Source organism: Hippopotamus amphibius, chromosome 8 (assembly GCF_030028045.1).
Source record: "Hippopotamus amphibius kiboko isolate mHipAmp2 chromosome 8, mHipAmp2.hap2, whole genome shotgun sequence".
In the NCBI taxonomy this organism is placed as follows: Eukaryota; Metazoa; Chordata; class Mammalia; order Artiodactyla; family Hippopotamidae; genus Hippopotamus; species Hippopotamus amphibius.
Window position 1 is genome coordinate 9,583,304 of NC_080193.1, and position 24,949 is coordinate 9,608,252.

General features: G+C 53.9%; 1 protein-coding gene across 1 annotated transcript; it reads right to left on the reverse strand.

Annotated features, from left to right (window-relative positions):
• Positions 1–642: 642 nt before the first annotated feature.
• On the reverse strand, positions 643–22,851 carry FOXN4 (forkhead box N4). The gene is made up of 9 exons (XM_057746791.1): positions 22,766–22,851; positions 9,520–9,665; positions 6,941–7,065; positions 6,735–6,848; positions 6,298–6,425; positions 5,570–5,666; positions 4,310–4,517; positions 1,954–2,346; positions 643–902 (listed from the first exon to the last, which is right to left on the reverse strand). Exons 1-9 carry the CDS (start codon positions 22,849–22,851, stop codon positions 643–645), a joined length of 1,557 nt encoding a protein of 518 aa, XP_057602774.1.
• Between the last annotated feature and the right edge of the window lie 2,098 nt (positions 22,852–24,949).

Consider the following 24,949-nt stretch of genomic DNA (forward strand, 5'->3'; position numbering starts at 1 on the left):
GGGGGCATGGATGGGCTCCAATAAATATAAATAAATGTACGCAGGGTCACAGTGCCCGGCGTGGCCCAGAGATTTGCACTATGAAACCCTAACAAACTACGGGACAAGGGGGCCCAGAGCCTGGTGGGGCGGGTGCCCGGCTCAGAGTTCAACCTACTCTGGTCCAAGGGAAGTTGGATGGTCTGCCAGCCCCACTCCCGGCCTCAAGGCCTGTCTGCTGGAGGCTGAGGCCGGTGTTTCATCCCAGGAGAATAATAAATTAAAGGCCTTCCCCCCGGGGTGTTTCCATGGTGCAGCAATGTGTCCCAAAGTGGCTACAGGTTGTTCGGGAGCCCGTGGGGAAGCAGGCTGGAGAGACCTTGTTCTCCGCTCGGCCAGGCTTTGCATCTCAGGCCTTGGGGGAGCATCAGGGAGTAGGGGAGATGGGGATGCTTGTCCACTCTCCTCTGTCCTTCTGACTTGGGGAGGCCCCAGAAGCTTCCTGTGGAGGTCAGAGAGGAGAGGAACTGCTTCCCTGTCAGTCAGCAGCCCCACTGACGGTTCAGAGGCCTGTGGGAGGGTGGGGGGCCTTTCTTCCGGGAACACCCAGCTCGGTGAGCATCCTTCCTGGGCCCAGGTTCTGGGGCGGCCGAGGCTGTCAGCTCAAAGCAGGGCTATAGGCTTGTTCCCCGGGGCGCCCAGGTACTGAGAGGAGGAGGTGGCGGCTGGCGTGGCCACACTGTCCGGGGTCGAGTAGGCGGCGTAGAGACCGGTCACCTGCAGGTCTGGGAAGGACTGGTCGCTGCCGCCGGAGACGGGGGTCAAGCCCGAGGCCCCCAGCTCACAGCCCAGTGGGGAGTCTCCGAAGGCCCCCAGTGTGTCCAGGCTGAAGCCTTCATCCTTGATCTCCTCCCAGAGGTTCCCTTTCAAAGACAAGAGTGTTCATGTCAAACAGACCCGAGTTCAAAGCCTGTCTTAGGGCCAAGGCAAAGACCACGTGTGGGGTTTAAAGTCACATGTCACAGGGCAGCCTGGGGGAGCCAGCCTTCCAGCCCCAGCCCTTCCCTCCCCACTGGGCGTCCTTGGGTACGTCACTACCATCTCAGAGCCTCAGGCTCCTCGGAAGGAAATGAGATGCTCAGCGAACCCACCTGCTAGGATTGTGAGACAAACTAGGGGATGAGTTGGGAAGCACTCGGCCCTGGTTAAGTGATACCGTCGTGGTCAGAGCCAGGGGATGAAACCTTGATTTCCCCAGTATAATCACCAGGCGGACAGGCAGGGCGGTTCAAACGTTCCCATTTCACAGCTATGAGTAACTTGCTAACCAGCTAACCCGCTAACTTGTCCATTTCCCTCACTAGACGTGCAACTCCTCGAGGGCAGAGGATTTCTGGGCCCTTGGCTGGCACATAGTAGGTGCACCAGGGTCAGTGAACAGATGACTCGGGAACTTCCCGTGTTCATCCATTCATTCACTGCCCGTGTACTGAGAATGACCGCGTGGGCCAGGTGTGACCCGGCATGAGGTTTGCACATGCAAGTGGAAGCAGTTCCTGGTTGAAAGTTTGGGGTCAGAGAGGCCTGGGTTGAAATCCCGGTTCTGCCACTTATTAGCCGGGCGACCTCAGGCCAGTGACTTCACTTCTCTTGGCCTCAGTTTCTTCGTGGGCAGAATGGGAACAGGAAATGGCAGTGGCCCCCAGGACTGTTGCAGGCCGAGACGGGATGATGCCTCTGAGGTGCCCGGCATGAGGCCTGGTATACTGTAAGTGCTAACTAAATGCTTGCTGTAACTTGCCAGGATTAGGTGGCTGGGAAGGGTGTTTTGAAGGGATGAGCTGTGGGGTAAACGCAGATGCTCTCCTCTCCTGTGCCCGCCCTGATCTTTCTGGCTGCCCCCCACCCCCGGCCCCACCGCCAGCCTGCCCTCTCCCTTCTGTTCCCCTCCCCCCGCCCCACCTCCGGTCTCACCCTGCAGAGCGAAGTCCATGATGCTGGGATCCAGGGCGTCCACCTCGGTGTTCGTGTCGGTGCTGATGTTGATGAAGTCCACGGGCGCCCTTCCCAGGGCGGGGTGGGGGAGGGGGCTGGGGCTCAGGTCCGGCAGGGCGTGCGGGGGTGGGGTCTGGGCCGGGGCAGGAGAGTCTGGGGCGAGGTGTGCCTGGGGCTGGACCTGGTGGTGCAGGGGGACCGACTGCAGACACAGGGTCATCAGCGGCTGTGGCGGGAGCTGAGAGACGGCCAGGCAGCTGTGGGCCATGGCCACCGTGGTGGCGTGGCTCAGCACGGGGGCCTCAGGCTCCCCTGGCTTGCCAGGCCGTCGGCAGCTTTCCGGCCGGTCCGAGATCAGCTTGTCCAGCTCCTCTGCAGGCAAGTGGGAGAGGTCACTCATCAGAAGCCACCCTCCAGTTCCCGGGGCCCAGCCCAGGCCTGGATTCAAATCCCAGTGATTTTAGCAAGCCTCTTGGACTCTCTGAACCTCAGTCTCTTCATCTGTGAGACTGCATTACACACTCTGCATGGGATTGTGGAAATGGAATGAAATCACAAATTACATAGGGACTTTGAGGAGTGAAAGAAGCCTCAGGTAACATTGGCTTCTCTCATGGGGACAGTGCTTTATAGGACAATCCTGCAACTCTAGGACTTCACTTAAACCTCATAACAGCCCTGCGAGAGGGAGGTAAGGCAGAGGTTACAAATCCCCTGAGATTGGGACAAAATTTATTAACATACAAGGGGTCCTAGCCACTCCCTGCTACTAAAGAGATGTGAAGCATTGCTGTGGATTGAAAATTGGACCCTCCTTAGGGCTCATGGATAGAAACAAGATGGAAATTACTCTTAAGTTATTTTTGGTTGTTGGCTTTTATCTCATTGACTATAACAGTTTTGAGACTGGACCACTAGGGTCGCAGGATCTATTTGGGTTGCACCCATTTTAGAAATTAGGACACTTAGAATCTGGAAGGTGAAATGGCCTGCCCAAGATCTCACACTAAATATGTCAGGACGGACACTGGATCTAAGCTAGATCCCAGAGTCCTCAGCTGAGGGCCTCCTGAATCTGGCTCTGGTCCTACTCCTCATCTTATTGTTCATCTCTGAGCTAGACTCCCATCCCCCTTCATACCCAAACCTCAAGCATGAGGATACAGGGCCAGGCCGAATATTCCTAAGGCTGGGTGGCATTACCCTCTCAAGTCACTCTTCCCATTCATGTGTCACTTGTATGTCCCCAGCTTCACATCTCTTAATTTAAAAAAAAGCAGGTGCAATATTTTTTTTCTAATCTAAAAGTAATTCATGAACAGGGTAGAAGATTTGGAAAATAGAGAAGTGTGAAGAATATAAAAATTATCAGTAGTCTCTCCATTCATAGTAAAGATGTTGGTATATTTCTTCCAGTCTGCATGTGTGTATGTATACATATATATCTATATAGATATATAATATGTGTGAGTGTATGTGTGTGTGTGTATATATATATGTATACACACACATCAATATATACAAATGGGTGTGGATATATATGCATTTTAGAATGTGACCATGCTGTGTATATTGATTCATAACCTGCCTCTTTTCACTTATTGTACTGGGAGCATTTCTTTATATTCAAAAAATATTTCTGTCTCGGTATAACATTGTAACTGTTTAAATAATCCCCTATTGCAGGATATCTAGATTGCTTTCAATTTTTTACTACAAAAAAATCACTTCATGGTGGCGAACGTTGTTCATAAACCTTCTGCTCAAATCTTTGATTTCTTCAGCATAAACTGCCAGGGTAGAATAAGTGGACCAAACTGAGGGACCAAGTTTGCAGGGTTTTGGTATATTACTTTGCCCTGGAAAAGCTGCACAGCTTACATTCCCACCAATAGCACGTGATGATGCCAATTTCTCCACATCATAGCCCACACTGGGTGTTATTGTTTTATTACTTTGGGAATCTGTAGCGATGTGGTACGAAAGGTAAGAAAGCCACACTTTCCCGTGGTTGCTCTCCCACATGTCTGTTCTCCCACACGTCTGCTTTCCTATGCGTGTTCTCCCACATGTTCTCCCATATGTCTGTGGGAGAAACCAGGGTTGTTAACAAGACTGTACAGCTTTTTATATGTTTCTGACCAGACCCTTCAATGGATCGGCCACTGTGCAGGAGTGGGGAGGAGAGGTGTATTTCACAGGAGGGGTGGGGGGATGGTCACCAGGTGCCTGAATCCCTGCCATGGAGGCTGGGCTCATTGCCGGATAGGCAGGGTGCAGGCAAGGACGTGTGTGTGTGTGTGTGTGTGTGTGTGGCGGGGCGCCTGGGCCTCACCAGGGTTAGCCATGCTCCGGTGGATGGCAGCCAGGTCCTTCCTCTTCCACTTGTGCATCTCCTCCTCCATCTTGTCGATGCGGGCCAGGTTCAGGGCCCACAGGCAGCCCTTGCGCGAGGAGCCGCTCATCTTATTCTCCACCTTCTCAAAGCACTTGTTCAGGGACAGGTTGTGCCGCACCGAGTTCTTCCAGCCGTCGGGAGCCGTCTGTGGGGAGAATTGGGCACGTGGGAGACCGCTACAGGGACGTCCCTCTAAACCCTCTCTCTTCAGGGGGATCTCAGACTCAGGTCTAGAGGGGCATGGGGACGATATCGGTGTCCAACGCTCAGCTTCGAGTTGGGAAGAGGAGAGAGAGCGGTGGAGACTGTGGCAAACAGGAGGGTCTCTGCCCTGATTAGAGGGGCAGCTGCATCTCAGCTCTGGGCAGTGGTTGAGACAGGAGGGCGAGGCCCAGGGCTGTTGCATCTCCCGCTTTTTCTCTCCCACTCAGGAAGTAAGCGAGATGCTGTTAATATGTGAATAACTGGTCAAGCATATTAAGTGCCCATTGTTTTTTAGATGTTTATAGTTACTGTTATAACCGGATATTGCAATGTACCTCATACCCTATTCATTTCACTCCCATTTCCAGCCCCTCCCCCCTGCCCCATGCTCCCTCTCTGTCTCTCTCTCACACACACACACACACACACACACACACAGCCACTGTGCTGTAATATTTCTGCTAAGGACACTGTCCAGGCCAGGGACCCCACAGCTTGGTACCCTCTGATCACTTGCTCCCTTTTTACTTTGATGCCAATGAGGATAACATTACTAATGGCCAACCAGGTGCCAGGAGCTGCTGGTGCCTTTTCATGCAGATCTTTACTAACCTTGCCAGCTGTGTATCATTCTCCCCATCTTACAGAGGGGAAAACTGAGGCTCAGAGAAGCGAAGGTTCTCACCAAGTCTGTGTTCTGCATCATTATGTTACTGAGTCTGTACTGAATAACTAGGTTGGCCCTCTACCCTCTGCCCCCTGGGATGCCTGGTGAACTCCTCTTCATCCATCAGAGCCCAGCTCAAATGCCCCCTTCTCTTGCTGGATGTCTCTGCCCACGTCTGTGTGAGTGCACATTGCAGGTGTCTTATGGACAAAACTGGGGGACTAAAAGTGTGGCCCAGTTTGGCCCAGGACCAGTCCTGGGTTCTGGCAGTGCCAGGCAGAGGCCAGAGCCACTCCAGGACCCCTACCCTGGCTGGGACCCCTCACCTTGAAGTAAGGGAAGTGCTCCTTCATGAAGCTGTAGATCTCGCTCACGGGTAGGCTGCCTGTCTTGCTGTTCTTCAGGGCCATGGCAATCAGACAGCTGGAGGCAAAATGTACGGCAGTGAAGGCATCTCAGGCTGACGGCCCAAGGTCCCCTCTGCCAGGAAGCTGGCTCTGCTTAACCCCGCTGGTTCCAGCCCCTACACGCTCACAGTGTTAGCTCTCGATACCTCTTCACTGCCCTACATCTTTCCCGCCTCCTGCCCTTGACCCCGAGCTCAGCCATTGGTACCAATTTGAGAGCACTTGTCTTTTCCTGCTTTTATCCCTTTCCCATAATTAATGGGCCTTTAGACTTTCACTAGGCTGCTGACCCTCCTCCCCAAAGTCTTGTGAGGCACACAATACTATTATTTAATGACTTTTTACATCAGAGGGAACTGAAGCTCAGAGAGGCCAAGCCACTTCCCTAAGGCCACACAGCTTGTGAGTGACAGGGTGGAGCACTGGGCTCAGTGTCTGGAGTGGGTTCTCAGCCCTGCGGGTTGACCGACTGCATGATGGTCCTTCCTAAGAACAGGTCCCACCTGGGGCTTCCCTACTCCCCAAAACCTCCCCCTTGGAAGCCTGGGCCACCACACCCAGCTGTCTGAGGTACCCTCGGGCAGCCCTCACCCCTCTCCTCCCTGAGTGCCCCACAGGCCCAGCCCCCCCCCCACCCCGGACCTCACCTGTATGAATAGATGGGCTTGGGGTAGTGTTTGGGGTGCAGTTCCTGAGATGAATGCACAGCCATGCGGGGCTGGGGGTAGGGAGGCCGTGCCCCGAACGGGGAGCCATACAGGCCCACCGGAGCGCACTTCCCAGAGGCAGGGACGGGGAAGGGCGGCAGAGAGAGAGACGGTGAGAGAGAGCATCAGTCCCTCATGATGACCTCACTCCCACCCCATCTCAAAGAGTGCGATGCAGGCTTTACAACCCCGGCCATCTTGTCTCCGCCCACCGCAGGGTTTCGCGGGGAACCGAAGAAACACCCCCCATGACGCGGTGAAGAATGTTATTCCCATGTTCCGGGTGGGTAAACTGAGGCTCAGAGCAGTCCCTAGCCAGCCCAAGTCAAGCGTGTCTGCTTCTGAGTCCAGGGCCCCTCCAAGCTCCCGGCCGGTACCTGCTGGATGCCCGGGGGCAGCGGGAACTGTGGTTGGGAGGCGGGAGAGTACAGCTGTGGTGGGTCTCGCAGGTGGGAAGAGGGCTGGCCCCCCACAGGGAACTGGCTCATTTGCTGGGGCCGGGAGAGAAGGAGACAGAGGGTCGAGGGGGACTCCGGCCCTGTAGGACACCCCCCGGCTCCCCGACCCACGTGGTGGCACTTACGCTGGCTCCATGGTTGGTCAGGTGCCCCAGACCCAGCATGCCTTGGGGGGCCATGCTAGCTGGGCTGTGGAGCAGGGGACCTGGGGCGGCTCCCACGTGCAGGTCAGCAGCCCTGGCCAAGGCACCTGGAAAAGGGAAGCACAGAGACGCCCAGGCTGGAGGAGGAGTGGCTGCGGGCAGGGCCAGCCCAGTCCCTGGGCACCTCCAGAAGGCCCACCCTTGGGGTCTCGTACATCGTAGGTACTTGGCAAATCACTTCTCTGGGTATAGTGGTAAAGAGTGGGTTCCCACCAGCTGTGGGTTCCTACCTGCTTCTCTGCCAAGCATTAGCTCAGGGATAGCAGATGTACCCCCTTCTCCTGTGCTGGGCCTGTGACAGACATTGCTAATCTATCACAGACTCTCACTGCACCAGCCTGACTTTAGGTAGCCACTGCTGATCACCGCAAAGCTGAGGTACAAGATGATCCTGCCCGGGGGCCTTCGGCTCTCCTCTGAGTTCTGGCTGCTACCTGAGCTCATCCTTTGTGCTTTGGTCTGTCTGCCTTGTCCTTCTGTCTCTGACCAGATCCTTAGCTTCCTGAGAGCCACGACCATATTTTATGTGACACAGTGCTCCAAACACCTGGCATAGTGACAGGCACACAGGAGGTGTGCAGTGATGCAGTGAAGGAAGGGGCTTTCTTATTTCACAGTTTCCATCTACTGAACACCTACTGTGTGCAAGGTACTTTGTGCATTGAGTCCTCATGAGGGCAGTTCTATTATCTTTTCATCGCAGATAAGGAAAGAGGTTCAGAGGGGAAGACACCCGCCCAAGGTCACACAGCTGTCCCCTGGGGTTCTAGATCAGAGATTGACAAACTATTGGCCACCAGGCCAAACTGGCCCACAGCATGTTTTTGTAAATAAAGTTTTATTGGCACACAACTACACCCATTCACTTACATATTGTGCATGGCTGGTTTTGCATGGCAGTGGCAAAGTTGAAAAGTTTCAACAGAGACCATCTGGCTTACAGGGTGTAAAATATTTACTGGCCCTTTACAGAAAGTTTGCTGACCCCTGCTACTGATGTTTTGGCCAAGAACAGTTGGTGCGATGAAAGACATACTCCCGGGGGCTTCCCAGGCGGTCCAGTGTTTAAGACTGAGCGTCCACTGCAGAGGGCACGGGTTCGATCCCTGGTCAGGGAACTAAGATCCCACATGCCGCACAGCATGGCGCAAAAAAAAAAAAGAAAAGAAGAAAAAAAGAAATACTCTTAGGCATACATTTTTCAACTATGGGTCTTACTTTTAATGTACCTTGGTGATTTTTTTTTTCTGGCTTAAAATTACCACAGTATATTTATCTTTAAATACCAAAAGCCTCTTCCTGGTCCGTTTTTCAAGTTTCTTTTGATCACTGATAGGCATTCAATTCAGATTTAACAACTTGTTCTGCTGGAGAGAAAATTATACTTATCTAAATTAAAAAAAATCTGGTTCCATTAATTTCGCACAGAAATACAAAAGTCTGTGAGAACAATACATTCCTTCTTGTAGCATCTGTGTTTTATTTTAAGAGTACAGCTTTATAAAATATTGGAGCTTGAGAACCACTCAACGGAAGACAGGAGTAAACCCAGCGTTTGTGTACATCTGACCCTCCATCACAGGAACTGTTTAGCACATGCGATGCGGTGGTTATTTTTGTTGATTCTTTTTCTTCGACACTTTCTGTGTCCCTAAACATTTAATCCACTTGCTATGACTGCGACCAGCTGCCATTTATTGAGCACCTACTGTGTGCCGGGTCCTGTGCTTAGCACTTTCTTTGAAGATGTCGAAGTACTTAAAAACTTTTTTAGAGCTATTTTTAAAAATTGAAGTATAATTTACAACACTGTGTTAGTTTCAGGTGTACAGCAAAGCGAGTCGCCTATATATGTTCTTTTTCAGATTCTTTTCCCTTATAGGTTATACAAAATATTGAGTATAGTTCACTGTGCTCTACAGTAGGTCCTTGTTGTTTATCTGTTTTATACATAGCAGTGTGTATATGTTAATCCCAAATTCGTAATTTCTCTCTCCTCCCCTTCTCGCCCTCAAGGTACTTCTTTACTTTTTAGAAGGAAAGGAAGTAAACTTATGTAAAGGGTCAGACAGCAAGTATTTTAGGTTTTGCCAGCCAGGTGATCTTGGTTTTTGCGTCTTCTTTTTTATAACCCTTGAAAAATGTAGAATCATTCTTAACACAAAGCCTGTACGAAAACAGACCACAGGCTGCATTTGGTTCCGGAGACCGCGGTTTGCCAGCTGCTCTAGGTGTTCAAGATGTGCTGGGGTAAGGGAAGGTCTGTCTTTATTCGCCGCTAAAACCTTAGCTCACGCAGGGCCTGTCACGTGGTGATGAACAAATGAAAGAACCATATCCCTCCAAGGAAGGTAGAATTAATCCCATTTTACAGAGGCAGAAACAGAGGCCCAGAGAGAGAGGGTGAGCTGGCCACGGCCACACAGCAGTGGATGGCAGTGCTGCGCATCGCCCGTCCCCTGCACCACCCACACGCCACCCCGCCTCACCCCTGCACCTACCTGGGTGCAGATGGGGCGCACTGGGGCCTCCCAGGTCCACCCGGCTGCTCGCCATCTGCTGCAGCCGTGGCACGTCCACAGCCGTGAGCCATGACAGCGACTGCAGGTCCCCGGGAAGGTCATCATCGCCAGTGGTGGCCAGGAGCCTGCAGGGAGGGGCAGGAGCTCGGGCGGGGGCGGGGAGCTCAGGCCAGCTCTTGGGGGGCTCCCCTGCCTCTGGAATCACCCCCTTTAGCCTCTCACCTCCCCCAAGCCACCCTAATCCTCCAATCACCCCCAGAGACCCCCTTTTGGCAGCCAGATCGCACACCCTTAAATCTTCCCTTCCTTTATTCACTTAACACGTCTTACTTAGTCCCTACCCCCAAATAATAAACACTGATGTCTGTTGAGCACTTACTGTGGGCCAGTCCTTCACAGGTATTAACCCCCAGAACACCCCCAGTCACCTGATGAGGCAGGTGAAGCTATTATTATTCCCATTTCACAGATGGGGAAACTGAGGCTCCAGGCACTGAGTCACTCGCCCAAGGCCACATGGAACAAGAAGTGGTGGGGCTGGAAGCCCAGGCAGTCCCTGGAGGTTTCACTCAGGACCCACACCCACCACCCCTCAACTGGTTCACAAGCAAAAACATCAGTTTCTATGGAAAGACAAAGTCTGCCCATTGAGGACACCGGGCAGGAACCCCAATTTGGGGTAACCAGGGCTCCCTGGTACCCCTGAAGTCACGCTCGCCCCTGCCTCCATGGCACTGAGCCTCACAGCAGCATCCTGTCCGTGTTATAATGTGGCTGCAAACCCGCCAGGGGCCCATGCCAGACCCACCACGCCTGCCGCCCCTCAGGCCAGGCGCTTTCTGGTCTGTTGCCCAGAGGCCCCCTGTCCAAATTTCTAAACTCCAAGTTTTAAAAATAGGTGTCCTGGGTCCTCAAAGAGAGAGAGGCAGCCTGTGACTTTCCCGTGCATGTGAATGTGGACCCAGCTGGGGCACCCACCCCCTCCTGCCATCTGCGTGGCCGCCTCAAGCCCGTGTTGTCTCTCCTTCCCTCTCTCCGTCTCTCTTCCCCCCCTCCTTCCCATCTCCCCTGCTCCCCCTTTCCTTGTGTTTTAGGGCCACAATTAGTGTTGCCATGGCACCCGCTGCTCGGTTGTCGCCGGGCCTGGGCCCTCAGCCCACCAAGCTGGCATCAGGTGACCGCCTGGCCGCCCTGGCGATTGGCTGCCTCGTAGGAAAACAGGGCCTGGAAAGGATTTGAAAACTCGGCCGGCCCGTGTCGGTGGCAGCAGTTGGCCTGGCTCCTGTCCCCCGGCGGCCCATTGTGTGACAAACGACTGTTACCCCCATGGCACGTGGCTCCCATTGTCCTGGGGTCTCCCTGCAATTGTTTCTACGGCCCCCCCGGCTGCCGCCCATTCGACCCGCTCATAACTCATCTGGACGAGTGACAGCCACGGGCCGGGCCTGGGCGATGCCATCTGTCCCCTCAGGCCCGTGGAGACCATGGCGTGAGGCTGAGGGGCAGGGCGTGATGTGCCACCCGCCGCCGGGGGAGCCTGGCCGGCCCCCACCCAGCCCCCTCCTCAGCCCGTGGCCCGCTGACCTCCCAGCATCCGGTGGTATGCGCTCCCCTCCTGCTCAGTAACCTGCTGTGGCTCCCCAGTGCCCTTGCTGCTCTGCCTGGCACTGGGGCTGCTGGGAGGAGCGGAGATGAGGCCCTGGTGGCAGGTTTCTCAAGGCGGGGGCCCCACCAGAGCCCCCTGAATGGGGGGGGAGGCTTGTAAATACACCAGTTTCCTGGGCATCACCGTGGAGCAGGATCTCTGGTGGCAGGTGAATCTGTTAGTCAGGTTACATGTCAGTTAAGAGCTTGGACTCTGGGTTCTAACCCTGATCTTCACTTACCTGTGTGCCCTTAGCCACTGACTTAACCTCTCTGAGCCTCAGTTTTTGATCTGTAAAATGGGGCAAAATAATAGTTCCTATCACGTAGGGTATGCTGAGGATTAAATGTATTGTTGCGTGAAAAGACTTAGAACCGTGTCTGACTTTGCCCTCAATATCAATATTAATGTTAATGATAATATTAGCCAGCTCCTCAGGGTACTGGAGGTACATCAAAGCTTTGGGCTCTGGGGTCACATAGACCTGCCCCTGCTGCTGCTACCGCGAGTGGCTTCCATTTACTGAGCACTTCGTGTATGCCAGACCCTGGGCTCCAAGACATGCCCATTTTACAGATGGAGAAATTGAGGCCCTGAGCTCACAAATGCTCTGAGAATCACTTAACTACTTAGCTAGGAAAGTCCTTTCGGCTCTTCCTCCCCCACCCAAACTGCACCCATCCCTGGAGGCTCACTTCAAATTCTGTCTTCTGGCCTCTTAATGCCAAAGTCCCCTCAGACATCACATGACCCCACCCCTCATCTTACCCTTGGGAAAATTTAGGCCAAGAGAAAGGAAGCAATTTGCTTCCAATGTCATAGTTCAGGAAAGGACCAGGGCGGGGGCTCCTGGCTCCCCGTGTGGGCCCCTTCCAGCCCAGGAGTACCTTCTCCTCCGGGAAGTCTTTGCCACCCAGACCCCAAGCTCAGTCAGGACCCCTCTGCATCCTGACTGCTCCCTGAGCCAGCGAGTCCTGCCCTGCCATGTCTCTGCCTGCATCCTGCCTCTCGGCTTGCTGAGGGCTGCCCCGTGTCCCGGTACACAGTGCTACTTAAATGCCTGCTTGGCCAGTTGAAATAGGCTGACTCCAGGCCACCAACGCAGAGAACTGCTTGACAATGACTGTCACGTCCAGCACTTTTAACCGTCCTCTGCCCCCTTGAGACCTTTCAACAGCCTCAGGACAGGGACAGGGAACAGGCAGCCCCACTTTACAGAAGGGGAAACTGAGGCCAGACTGGTGAAAGCAACATCGCAACCAGGACTCAAACCTGGGTCTGTCTGCTGCCATCTTGGGCTGTACCTGAGGCACCAGAGGCGGAGAACTGGATGTCCTCTGGGGGAGATGCCCCCACCCTGAGGCCGGAGCTGTGTGAACCAGCGTCACCCAGGAGCTGGTTCAAATGCAGAGTCTAAGGTGCAGCCCAGGCCCTGGAGTCCCACCCTGGGGCCGTGGGGCCCGGGAAGCTGTGTTTTAGTGCCTCCCTAAGCTCCGGTGGGGGGACAGCCCTGAGGGGGTGTAGCAGGGGCTTCGGCACAGCTCAGGCTTTGATTGGACGGAGCTGGGTTCAAGTCCTTATGACCCCCGTCTGTGTGACCTAGAACAAGTCACTTCTCCGTTTTCTCATCTGGAAAACGGGAGAGGACCAGACTACGCCTCCCTGGGTTGTTGCAGGGATCAGATGCACAGGCCTGGCCCCCGTTCTCCCTTCTTGGGGGTTTGCTGCTCATTCTGGGGGTGGGCAGCCGGGCCCTGCTCCCCCTGCCACATCCCAGGGTGGTCCGTTCTCCCCCCTGCCTGGGCTAGAATGCCTGCGTCTGTGTGCCTGGCGCGTGGCCCAGTTGGCCCTGCTGGTCTCCTGCGATGGCTGTGGACGCCCTGGAGCCTGGCTCACATCCCGCTGCCCACAGGTTCACCAGTCATCCAGGCACCTCTTCACTGTGTGTCACAGGAACCAGGAGGTGATGCTCTAGGGCCTAAATGGCAGTGTCCCATTCCCACTGCCAGGCCCGGGGCCTTGATCATCTCTGCCCCCTTCTCTCCCTGCCTCCTCTGTCCCCTGCCGAGAGGCACACAGCCCCCTCTCCATGGTGGCACGTGAAGGCCCCCCAAAACTCTCCCTCACCAGTGCCTAGAGTTCCCTCACTCAAGGTGCCCCCATGTGTCCCATCCCTGCTCACTCCTAGTGCTTCATTTTAAGTGGCATAAACCATGGGATCTTTGCCAGTTGTGATAAGAGAAAGACTTCTTGGCTCAGGAACCACCATGCCATCTGAGTCATAGGCCGCCAGAAAGGCACTTAATCCACAGCCTCAGTTTTCCCACCTGTAAAATGGGCACAAATGATAAGAGCTGCAATATCTTATACCCTGCCCAGGACTGGCATGCTGGTATAGAGGCAAAGTGTTTTGTGAACCATCCTGCCATCTGCAAGGGTTTGGGATTATTCCCTGGAGAGTGTGTGTGTGTGTGTGTGTGTGTGTGTATGTGTGTGTCCATCCCTGTCCCTGTGGCAGTCTCCTGAGTGGGTTGCTCATCTGCTGGAAAATCATGGGACATTTGCAATGCAAAGGAAGAGGCAAACCCAATCACCCTGGGGTCTCCCAAGACCTGTCCTGCTCACTCTCTGCATCTCCGGTTGAGGAGGAGAGTCAGCCCCAGGTCACCATGTCACTGATGCCTGCCCAACCAGGGTCACCTCCAGAGGAAGCTACAAGGAGAATGAAACTATGAAACTTCCAAGACCCAGCTCCATTTTCTCCCTCTATTCTCCCTACCACCCACTCCCCCGTCCTATCTCACCCCACCCCGTCCCTCTGTTCTCTCTCCCACTCTCTCCTTGCTGGTGTCTCTGCTTGTCTCTGTGTGTCTCTCTGTCTCTCTGTGTGTCTGAGGGCCCTGTGATGAAGTCCTGGCCCTACTCTTCCTGTCTGGTGACATCAGATGTGCTTCTGAATCTTCCTGAGCCTCAGTTTTCTCCCCTGCAGAATGGGGCAACAATGACAGAGGCAAAGCGCTCACAAGAGGCTCTCAGTAAATGCCCGTCCTCTCCTCCTGTCCCTTCTCTCTGTGATGCAGGATCCGGGTTCCCCAGATCTCCCGCAGACCCGTCTCTATCCCACACACTCACTCACCCACCCATCATTCCTGTGTCCCCAGCCCCAGCGCTACTTAAAGACACTAAGCCAGGCTTTCAGGGGATGAAAGCAGTTAACCCATGCTCCTGTGCCCAGGTAATCCCCACACACCCAGGGCTGGGGCGCTGCGCCCCCTGCCGCACCCTTCTGCCAGCTCAGGTGACCCCATGCTCTGATATCGGCATAGCATGCGATGAGCTCTGGGGTCCGGGGTACCAAATGTTGTTCTCCCCACCCCCACCACGCCTCCATTGCGCCTACGTACCTTCTCTTCTTTCACAAAGGATGCCTTCCCTTCTCCTTCTCTGCACGTGTCAGCATCCCCCCACCTGAGCTACTGTTTTTCAGAGCCCCCTAGTGGGCCACAAGGGGCGCCTTCTCCTGAACCTGGCTGATGTCCCCAGGGAGGTAGGGGCTGCACCCCTAGATCTTGGGGGTGGAGGCAGGGAGGAGGCTAGGACAGGGGCTGAATGCACTGATGGGTGCGGGCGGCTCCAGCAGAGCCTATCGCTGAAGCAGGCACCTACCACCCCCTGAGGGAGGAGCTATAGCCGCGGGGCCCATCACAGGGCTGAGCATACAGTGGGTGCTTAATAAGTACTCACAGACTGGACACGTGAGCAAACAGATCCAGCTGTCCAGATGCCCTGCCCCAGCTGACCTGGGGCCCAGGCAGGGATGAAAGGCGCTCAACTTAACTTTATTTAATTTTAGAGTTAAATAAAATTGGGTGTTATTACAACCTGTGGACACGGTTTGGGGTGAGGGAGTTCCTGGGGTGCGCCCCGCCCTGAACAGAAGTGGGGTACACGACTAATCTCGTGTCATCCTCACAAGAGTCTGGTCAGGGAGGTGTGTTACCATTGCTACCCTCCCATTTGCCAGATGGGAACACTGAGGCCCGGGAGAGACAGGCCTGTCCAGGATGCCCCAGCCAGCGCGTGCGTTGATTACAGCCCCACCGAACCCTCTCCCTGCTCTGCCAGGAATGGTTGAAGAGATGTGCTCCGTGAGTTCTAGGAAATCCAGGCATAGGAAGCCACAAGTGGCTATTTAAACTCACTGAAATTAAATAAAATGATAGATTCAGTTTCTTTGTTGTGCTAGTCACATTTCGAGTGCTCAGTGGCCACATGTAGCCAGTGGGTGCCATAGTGGACACATGTGGAAGGTTCCCATCATCGCAAAGTGTCCTACGAGGTGGCAGCCTTCTGGAACATTCTTCAATCTTGATGGAACAATCTGTAGTGTTTCTACCTTGCCTGAAGACAACTGGACATTTGATTTGGATTTGGACATTTAAGGAGCTGATTTCATGGAAGTTGCAGTGTTATTAGATTTGCATATAAAAGAGTCCTCCACCCCACCCTGCACCAGTGAGGAAGTTACGGGGAAGGGCTCTGTAAAAATGGAAGCCCCGTACTAAGGCAACTCATGAGTAGTGAGCTCTCCGTCCTGGGAGCACGCAAGTAGGAGCCAAGGGATGATCTATCGGGTCCCTATTGGATGAAAGCTGAGCCTAAGCAACCTCCAAGTTTCCTTTTGATACAAAGACTCTGAAACTCAGGGAAGCTAGCCTGCAGGTAAATCTCTGGTTGCAGTTCCAAAGTTCTAATATCTTGAGCAAGTCCCTTTCCCTCTCCAGGCCTCAGTTTCCCCATCTATGAAGCATTACTGGCAGAGTAGATGTTCCCACTGGCCCCAGGGCTCTAGGAAGGCAGAGTAGCAGGTGTGAATCCCAAGGCAGGCGGGCCTGGGCCTGACCTCTTCCTGGCTGTACGACCGTCACCTGCCCTGGGCCTCAGTTACCCTGTATATAAAATGGGAATAATAATAATAGCACCTACCCTAAGAGGGCTGTCGAGAACACATTAAGAGTTCATTTAAGCATCAGATCAGATGAAGCATCTATTTTTCTACTGAAAAAGCACGTTAAACCATTAGTCCAGGGTTTCCAAAGGGGACCCCTGGCAATGTATCCTTTTCAAACCAAGTGGGGGTTTGTCACCAGCAGGGGATCCTCATTAGTTAATGGAAAGCTTTGGGGGCAAAAAGAAAAGAAAAAGACCTAGGTAGCACTCCAGAGTCCCCTCACAGCTCCCCGCCCATACAGGAGGCACTTCTTTCCAAAGCTCGGCCACACCCATCTTCTCCTGGTTAAAATACACCCACACATCACCCCCTTTCACAGATAGGAAAGGTGAGGCCAAGCCAGGTGAACTCACCTCAGCAGCTCTTGGCAGTGGCCCCAGGTACCAGCCCGCGCACGTCCCGCTTGCCCTGCCCCGCCCCGGGGCTCAGTTTCCCCAACTGCAACACAAGGGGCTTGAGCCCCTTCCATCTCCATGGGGCGGCCACTGGGACACAGAGCCTACAGGGCCACCCAGGGTGGGGGACTGTAGAGGTGGGCAGCCCACCTCTGTCGGGAAACGGGATGCTGAAGGGTGCAGTCCCATGCTGAGGGGGTCGCAGCATGGAGTGTCTGAGAGGGGGCAGACCCTGGTTAGGAGCCAGGTGGTACCTTGGGAAAATCGACTTGAGAATAATAACCCTCTCTATCAGTGCAATAATGGGGCTGCCGTTTCTCAAGTGCTTTCTCTGTGCTATGGCTCTACACGTGTTCCCTGTGTGCCCTCACGTGTTTTGCTCTGAAGGCTCTAGGCTTATCAGGAGGCCCAGGCCTGCCCTCCGTAATGGTACATTTTGAGCCCATCTCAGCTGGAAAACCTGGGGCCAGGGCTACCAGGGCTTCTCTTTTTTACAGCATTTCAGTGTAGTTGGTTTCGAGTGTAGGCGCTGGAGTCCGCCAGACCTGGCTTTGAATCCACTTAGCAGTTGTGAGATTGGTCTGCAGTCATCTGCCTCGGAGCTTCAGTTTGCTCATCTGTAAAATGGGGGTGCTAGGGAATTCCCCGGCGATCCAGTGGTTAAGACTGCACTTTCATTGCCAGGGGCACAGGTTCAATCCCTGTTTGGGAAACTAAGATTCCACAAGCTGCGTGCTGTGGCCAATACATTAATTAATTAAATATCATTAAAAAATAAAATTGGGATGCTAGCTAACACCTGTACCCATCTCATAGGGGGTGGTAAGGACTGAATGAGATAGTTCAGGTAGGGCTCCCAGCACATCAATGTGCATTGCATGGCTGCAGTTTAGATTAGGGTTTAAACATCCTCCGAAGAGTATGGACTCAGTGTAAAGTGGGCTCCATGGGGATGGCCACCTGCAGAGTATCTCACACTCAGGAAGCATCTGTTATTCCACAAATATTTCCTGAACTCCTACATGCCAGACCCTGTTTGGGCAGGCAGACAAATCTCCCTCTGTCCAAGGAGAGAACTTTCTAGTTGACCTAGGGATGCAAAGGAGGGGAGGTCTGCCTCATGGCATGCCCACCTTCCTGCCAGCCCTCTTAGGTCTGCATCTCCCTCGTCGCCTGACAGCCTGTGGGATGGCTATTTATCATACCCATTTCACAGATGGGATAGCTGAGGCCCAGAGAGAGGAAGGGATACCTGTCAGCCACACAACATGTCAGCAAAGGAGCTGGGATTTAACCACCCACCCTGGAGCCTCTTCACTCAGATACTCTGCCAGTACGGCTGAAATAAATCCAGTTGTAAGCAGGAAGGGCAAACCATCATCATGTCATTTTTAGAAGGATCAGGTTGCAAAGTGCCTCCATGGTGATGGGGCCACTGGTCAGGGGACTCTGTGGTAGCCCTGGGCAAAGTGAGATATCACTGGGGTCCGTGGCTGCCATTCTGCACTGGCCAGGGTACCAGGCTGATATCATTAATTAACAATATCCTTAATTGATCAGCCGTGGTAATTGATCCCGTGGAGGAATGGAAGATGAGCCAGGAGAGCAGGGCACTGGCTGGGGTGAGCCCGAGGAGACCTGGATTCCAGTCCTGGCTCCACTCCTAATTGGGGCCCTTGTGCAGGTGACTCAATGCCTTTGAACCTCAGTTTTCTCATGTGCAAAATAGAGGTGATAAAAGGCCCTGGCCTGCTTCCTGGTTCAGGGTAGGTAAATCACCGCAGGGTGTGGTATAGTGTTTGGCTCGAGTGCTAGGCAAGTGTTTGTGGAATGGGTGGATTTCTTACCCAGCATTCACAGCGACCTTTCAAAAGGGACATCAGAACCTGTCACTGTCCTTAAAATCCATCAGGATAGTGAGAGTCAAGCTCCTCTCCATGATCTGGCCCTTGGCCATCTCCTTCCCTCTCCCCTTTGCACTAGCAAACCTGTCCATTTTTCAGTTCCCCAAACATTCTATGTTCTCTTTGCACATGCTGTTCCCTCTGCCTGGAATGCTGTTCCATGCACTCATTCACAGCTAGCTCTTTCTCATGCTTCTGGCCACAGCCTAAAATTTCCCTCCTCTGAGAGGTCCTCCCTGGTTACCCCCACCCCTCGTGGTCCTTCCTGTGTAGTGTCTGCAGAACATTGAGCGTTTTACCATGAGGTATTCATTTATACATGTTTCCAGTCTTTCCACTGTAGAAGGGCAAGGATAGAGAGGTCCTCTATTTTGTTCAGCACCCACCAAACGGCCCAGCACACTGCTGGCATAGGAAAGGGAAGAAGGATCCCCCCAGTCCAGCCCCAACACATCTTGCATTCCCCAATCTCGATCCATTTCCAGCCCAGCTTAGACACCACCTCACCCAGGAAGCCCTCCCAGACCAGTCCAGCATCTCCCAGTTTTTCCATCCCCTGGAATGACTAGTGCCATTATTGTCTACCCATGGCATAGACTCTTGAGATCACTCATTAATTTTAACTCTCTTATCTACTCCTGCCTTCTCAGTCCAGAGCCCATATTTAACCTTTTGTTTCCTGTCTTGGAGGTTCTTAGAATTGATGCAGCACTTGTGCAGTGGCAGGAACATCTGTTTGGGGCTCGAGTCCTATCTCAATCCCTTTGTGGCTGTGTGACCTTAGGCAAGTCACTTCATGTCTCTGTGCCTCAGTTTTCCCATCTGTAAAATGGACTAAGAATTCCTGCCACAGAGGGCAGTTGTGAGGACAAGATCAGATAACTTGTAAGAAAGGGCACCAGGCAGGTGCTAAAACTACATTTCTTTCTTTTCTCCTCTGGCCTTTCATGGTTACTAGGTGGGGTTTGCGTAGAAAATATTGTCTCTGTGGGGAGTGGGGTGTCAGATCACCATCCCTGCAGTGCAGAGGCATGTCTGTCCACTATGATTATAACTGGGAGGTTTTACCTGCCTTCTCCAGATGTGGTTAATAAGAAATTGTTACATCGTTACCAACTGTTCTTGTTTCCAATCCGACCTTTACACAAAAGGGATTAAGCATTTCATGGAGCTGTTTATTTAGTGAACATATTTGCAATATCTTTTGTAACCATTTACAGGAAAAAAGAAAATCAAATGCCATTTTAGCAAGCTCAGAAATTCCCAACTGGGCCAAGAGTGAGGGTAATGTGAAATGATTTGATTAGGAATTTGGAAAAGAGGCTCTTTCCTTTTTAGAACTTGGCTCGGGACTTGGTGTGCGTGCGTGTGCTGTGTGCATGTTTCTGGGGGTGGAAACACAAAACCCCAGCAAGGCTACCTCTTTCCTTGTCCGTGGGTAGGCTGAGGAGCTATTCTGGCCACCTTGAACGCCCTGAAGGGTGCAGGGTTGTAAATGGTCACTGCCCCGGCCAGAGTGAGCCCCTCACCCAAGGAGGTTACAATTGATGGGTGGAGCCACTCTGGAATGGGGATAAAGCATCCCCCACACTCAATGCAGTGGGAGGCTTAAGAGGAAAGACAGGTGGTGTCTGCCTGCCGTGGTCCACAGGACAGGATTTTGTCATCACTTAAGCATGAAACTTCCGTGAGTTTCCATGGATGTGCTGTTTCTCATGTGATATTTATCTATCATCTCTCCATCTGATGCATGTTTATTAAGTATCTACCGGGTGCCCAGCACTGTGGTTCACCAAGGAGAAAACCACTGTCCAGAGAGGGAAAGGGTTTTGCCCCAAATCACCCCCTTTCTTAGACAAGGGACTGAGGGTTTGGGGAGTAAACATCCCACACAAGGCTTTGTAAGGATACCCACTGAGCTGCATGGCCCTGGGAGAACCCGAAGGTCCGAGGAACTGGCAGCCTACCTCCTCTTGCCTCTCTGGGCCTTAGATTTCCAATTTATAAAAAGGAGGTTGTAGGATCTGACCTCTAGAATAAGGAGTTAGCACACAATAAGTTCTTAATAACTCTCATCATTTCCCAGCACCCCTAAGAGTGGATTTCCTCCTAGTTTTGAGCCAAGGGGAAACCAGCTAACCCACGTTGAGCGCGAGCTGTTAGCCGTTGCTCAGGAGGTCAGGGCTGCCTGCATCCCTCCGCCCCAGGCGGCCAGGATGCTGCTGCCAATTTACTGTCTAGGCCTGTCCGCTGACTCCCGACAGCTCCCTGGGGACAGGGCAGCCGCCTCCAGCTGCTACGCCCCCCACCCCACCCCAGCCCCCACCCTCCCTGCACACCACCATTGAGAGTTAACGGCCAAACTCAGCCCCTGGGGATGGAGGGGCAGGCGGCTGCATAGAGGGCTGCAAGAGGGCTGGAACCAGGCTGCCTGAGTGAGCAGCCTGAGTGGTCCCCGGAGCCATTCTCTGGAGACATGGGAGGGGGAATAAGAAGCCCATAAACTTCTGCTGGGCTATTATTTGGGGAGAAAAAATGGGAGTGGTTGGAAGGGGTTGTGGAGTCACTGTTTAATCATAAAATCTCCCCTCCATGAGAAAGCACTCTACCCCAGGCCTGGCTGAACACCTTTTCTAGATGGAAGCATAGCATCCTCCCAATGACGGCACATTGGGCTCTCTCATTGCTCCCAGTTCCCAGATGAAGAAACTGAGGCACAGAGAGGGGCAGTGACTTGTCCAGGGTCACACAGCTGTGAGGTGGTGGAGCAACTTGCTCTGTTCCAACCGCATGCATTCTTCAGCAGTCGGGCATGGGGATGGTAGCCGTGGTCCCCTCTGGGTGGGACAGCCTAGGGTTTGAGTCTCCACTGTCCCCATAACTAGCTGCGTCCTCTCGCACGTTCATTTAATCTGGCTGAGCCGTGGTTTTCTCATCTGCTAAATGGGCACAAGAGTGCTGCTCTCAAAGGGTGGTCGTGGCACGGGGCAGGCAGGTGATAAAGGGTTAAGAAACCAGTAGCTGTTATAATTGTTGTTATTTTGTTATTCTGCCTTCTGTTTATGCTGTTTAACCTAAGAAAGCAGCCCTGAATCCGTGTGAAAAGGAAAGGCTGGACCCCCAGGATTTTCCCAGGATCATACAGTTGGCAAGTGACAGAGCTGAAATTTTTACTGAATCTGTCTAACAACTCTATGCAGTGGGTACTATTTCTGTCCCCATTTCATGGATGAGGAAACTGAGGCTCAGAGGTCCACACAACCAGAGAAGCTGGGATTCTGACTCCAGAGCCGAGCTCCTAAGCCTTAGGCTGCCCCCAGCCTACTTGCCATGATGTAAACCCTTTCAGCACAGGAAGGAAGCCCAGAGGTCTTTGGTCGTGTGATCTTGGGAAAACCATTTCACTTTTCTGAGCCTTGCTTTCCTCATTGTACGATGAGGGCTCATCCGAGCAGCCTCCCAAGCTGGGCATACAGTAGGTGCCCACACACTGCTGTGTGCCTGCCCACATCTGGGGTTCCAGCCCTGCCCACAGTAGTCTCTCAGCAAATATTTGTTTGAATGTGTGGCCTCATTCGGGTCTCAGAAGGCAGCCTCCAGGCCCACACCCCTCTGAAAGCAGCTGCTCTCTAATTGGGGGCTTCAGTCTTCTCCAAACGCACTGCTGGTGAGTTGCAGTGGCCCCGGGAGGCCAGACAGCCCCTGGGTAAACAGGGCTGATCTGAGGTGACAGCCTGCTCTTCCCAGGCACCCCATGTCCTGTCCCCACTCCATAATCTGGGCTGTGGCCCCTCCACCCGTGGATACTGTGTTTGCCTTGGGGGTGGGGCACTGGGAGCCAGAGCAGGCCTTCAGTGGCTCCAGGGAGAGAGGCTGGGATCCTTCCTTTTTCTCCTCCTCTCTCCCTTTGCTAGTGACCTTGGACAAGCCCTTTCTCCTTTCTTGGAGGGTATTTCCTGGAGTCCGGTTAAGACCACTGGAGGAGAAGCAGTAACTGCTATTGTCACCTTAACATCCATGCAGATGCCCAGTCTCTCACCCAGGAGGGGAAAAAGAAAAACTGCAGGCTTTCAGTGGTCCCATTGCCCCACGCCACAAGTCATATATTCTCAGAGAGAGACCACCTTTGAAACCAAGATCTTCTAGTTCTCCTGCAAAATCACAGAATTTAATGTAACCATAGTTCTTGGGCAGTTTCAAAAACCATAACCAGCACATAAACACTTTAAACAATTCAAAAGATATCCTTTGTTATCATTGAAGCCCTCACCTGTATTCCTGTGCAGAGGGGTGGTGATTTTGCCCTGAGTTTCGAATAATTCCTGACATCATGGATGAGATGTCACTTTCTATCATCTCCTTGAGGAAAAGACAAGCAGAAAACAAAGCTCCCATCAGCAACGATGTGGACAGGGCAGGAAACTCATAGTTTTCCAACAATTCAGAAAGAAGGAGCTCAATGAACACTTTAAAAAAAAAAAAAAAGAAAGGAAAAAAAAGTGCTAGAGGGTTCCTGGGCGTCACAGGTCATTTTCCCAGGGCAATTCTACAGGGTTTTAGAAGCAAATGAAGAGAATGGAATGAAATTCCAGGTTCTTTCAAATTAATGGGGGAAGGGCAGAGGAAGCCTCTAGAATCCAAATGTCAAGTCTTGAAAAATGTGGACTTGCAAACTAGGAATCAGAAAAACCCGATTCCTTTCCAAGCCTAGTATTTTCAACCGCAGCTTGGGTATGACCACTTTGGAAAAAATAAACAAAAAAGGACAGCTTGATGTGTCATGTACATTTCTCTGGGGGAGCCAAATTCCCACTTGTAAAGGGAATAATCTCCTCAGGGTTTCCGCCCTGGAAATGCCTTCAGAAATGCCACATGCCCTTGCTGGAAACCCATCCAACTCCCCACTCCACCCCCTCACCCCCGCTATACACAAACATAACCTTTAAAAGAAATCTTCCCTAAGTTTCTCAAACTCTGAGCCTGAAACGAACACAGAAACCCACTAGACTCTCAGATCCTCTCCCAAAGTCATCAAGGATGCCTGGAAAGGAGAAAGGGGGAGCAGAGAGAGGCAGCCCCCGCAGCCCCTGCCCCGGGTCTCACCCCCAGGATACGCAATGCAGGACACTGCCCGGGAGGAGGGAGCAAAGCCGACCCTGCAAGGCGGTACCTGGAGCCGATCCTCGCTGGGCCGCCGCCGCAGGCGCTCCTGGGGCGGGATGGGGTTTCCGAGGGGGGCTCCCTCGCGCTCGCCCCTCGCGTCCTGCAATTTGGCCGCCGTCGCAGCTCGAACCGTTTTTAAATTTCCCTCTCTGGAGCTGTCCAGCTCAGAGCATGCGCAGTAGCTGTGCGGGGGGCTTTTCCCCAAGGGTCAGTTACAGGGCAGGGTCAAGGGGATTGCAGCGGGCGTTTCCCGACAGCAGCGAGCCTTGCACGCCCCGTAGCTAGGGGTGGGGTGTGGCGCAGGGGTAGGGACACCCCTCTTCAAACTTGGCCAGCAGTGGCCCCAACTGCACGCCCGCGAGCCTGCTTTGAGGCGCCGTGGGAGGGTGATTTGGGCCCAAAAGAATTAAGTTGCAAAAGGATGCAGGGTGCGTTAAAATGTGCAATCCGTCCCTGCCCAGGGGAAAAGGAGGTGGGTGGGTGTGGAGATCTGTTGCAGCAGCCCCCTCTCTCCACCAAAGCGGGGGGGGCGGGGGGGACAGGCCAGGAGGCCGAGTCGGGGGGCCTCAGGTAGGCGCGGATTCGGGCCACCTGTCTCTTTAAGAAAGTTGCGCCCGCGCGCATCGGCGGGGCGCGCGGCCGGAGGGGGCTCGCGGGGCCGGGAGCGCACGCGCCCGGCGCCTCCACCTGCCCGCCTCGCTCGGGGCGGGGGTGGGGGGGGCGTCCCGGGGGTGCGCGCCGCGCCCCCCTGTCCCCCGCGGCCGCGCTGGAGGCTGCGGCGCTCGGGGTCCCGCGCGGCCGGCCGGAGCCCAGCGCAGCGCCGCCGAGCCGTTGGGGGCCGCGCGGCCCGCCGGTGCGCCCGCGCTCCCGCCTTCCCCGCCGCCCGGCCCGCGCCGCCGGCTGCCCCGCCCCGCCCAGTGCCCGCCGCGGGAAAGGTGGCGCGGCCCGCGGGCGGCGGCGGGGTCGAGCGCGGACAAAGGTCTCCCCAGGCGCCGTAGCAGTGGGGCTGGAGTGAGGCGTGATCCCCCGAGAAAGTCTGCATTTTCGACTCCCTCCCTCTTGAGCCCCTGTTGGGATAATTTGCAAGGATCACAATGAGAGGCACGGGCATCCTTTATTTGCTTATTTCTGCCGCCTCGTGTATCCTTCACACCAGCCCCTGCGGGGATAGGATGGTTGGTCCCCTTTCGGCACAGAGGGACCCTGAAGCCCTCTTCAGGGCGGTAATGAGTGGACAAGGGCGCACGGGCAGAGTTGGGATTCGAACCCAGGCCGCGGCGGCTCCGCGGCC

Bases quoted from the DNA above. Each gene is read 5' to 3' on its own strand.
- FOXN4 (XM_057746791.1), bottom strand. From the start codon at position 22,851: ATGATAGAAAGTGACATCTCATCCATGATGTCAGGAATTATTCGAAAC. The intron at 7,066-9,519 runs GTAGGTGCAGGG...TCCCTTTTCCAG, and splicing joins TGCGCCCCATCTGCACCCAG to GTGCCTTGGCCAGGGCTGCT. The intron at 5,667-6,297 runs GTGAGGTCCGGG...TTTTGCCTCCAG, and splicing joins AAGCCCATCTATTCATACAG to CTGTCTGATTGCCATGGCCC.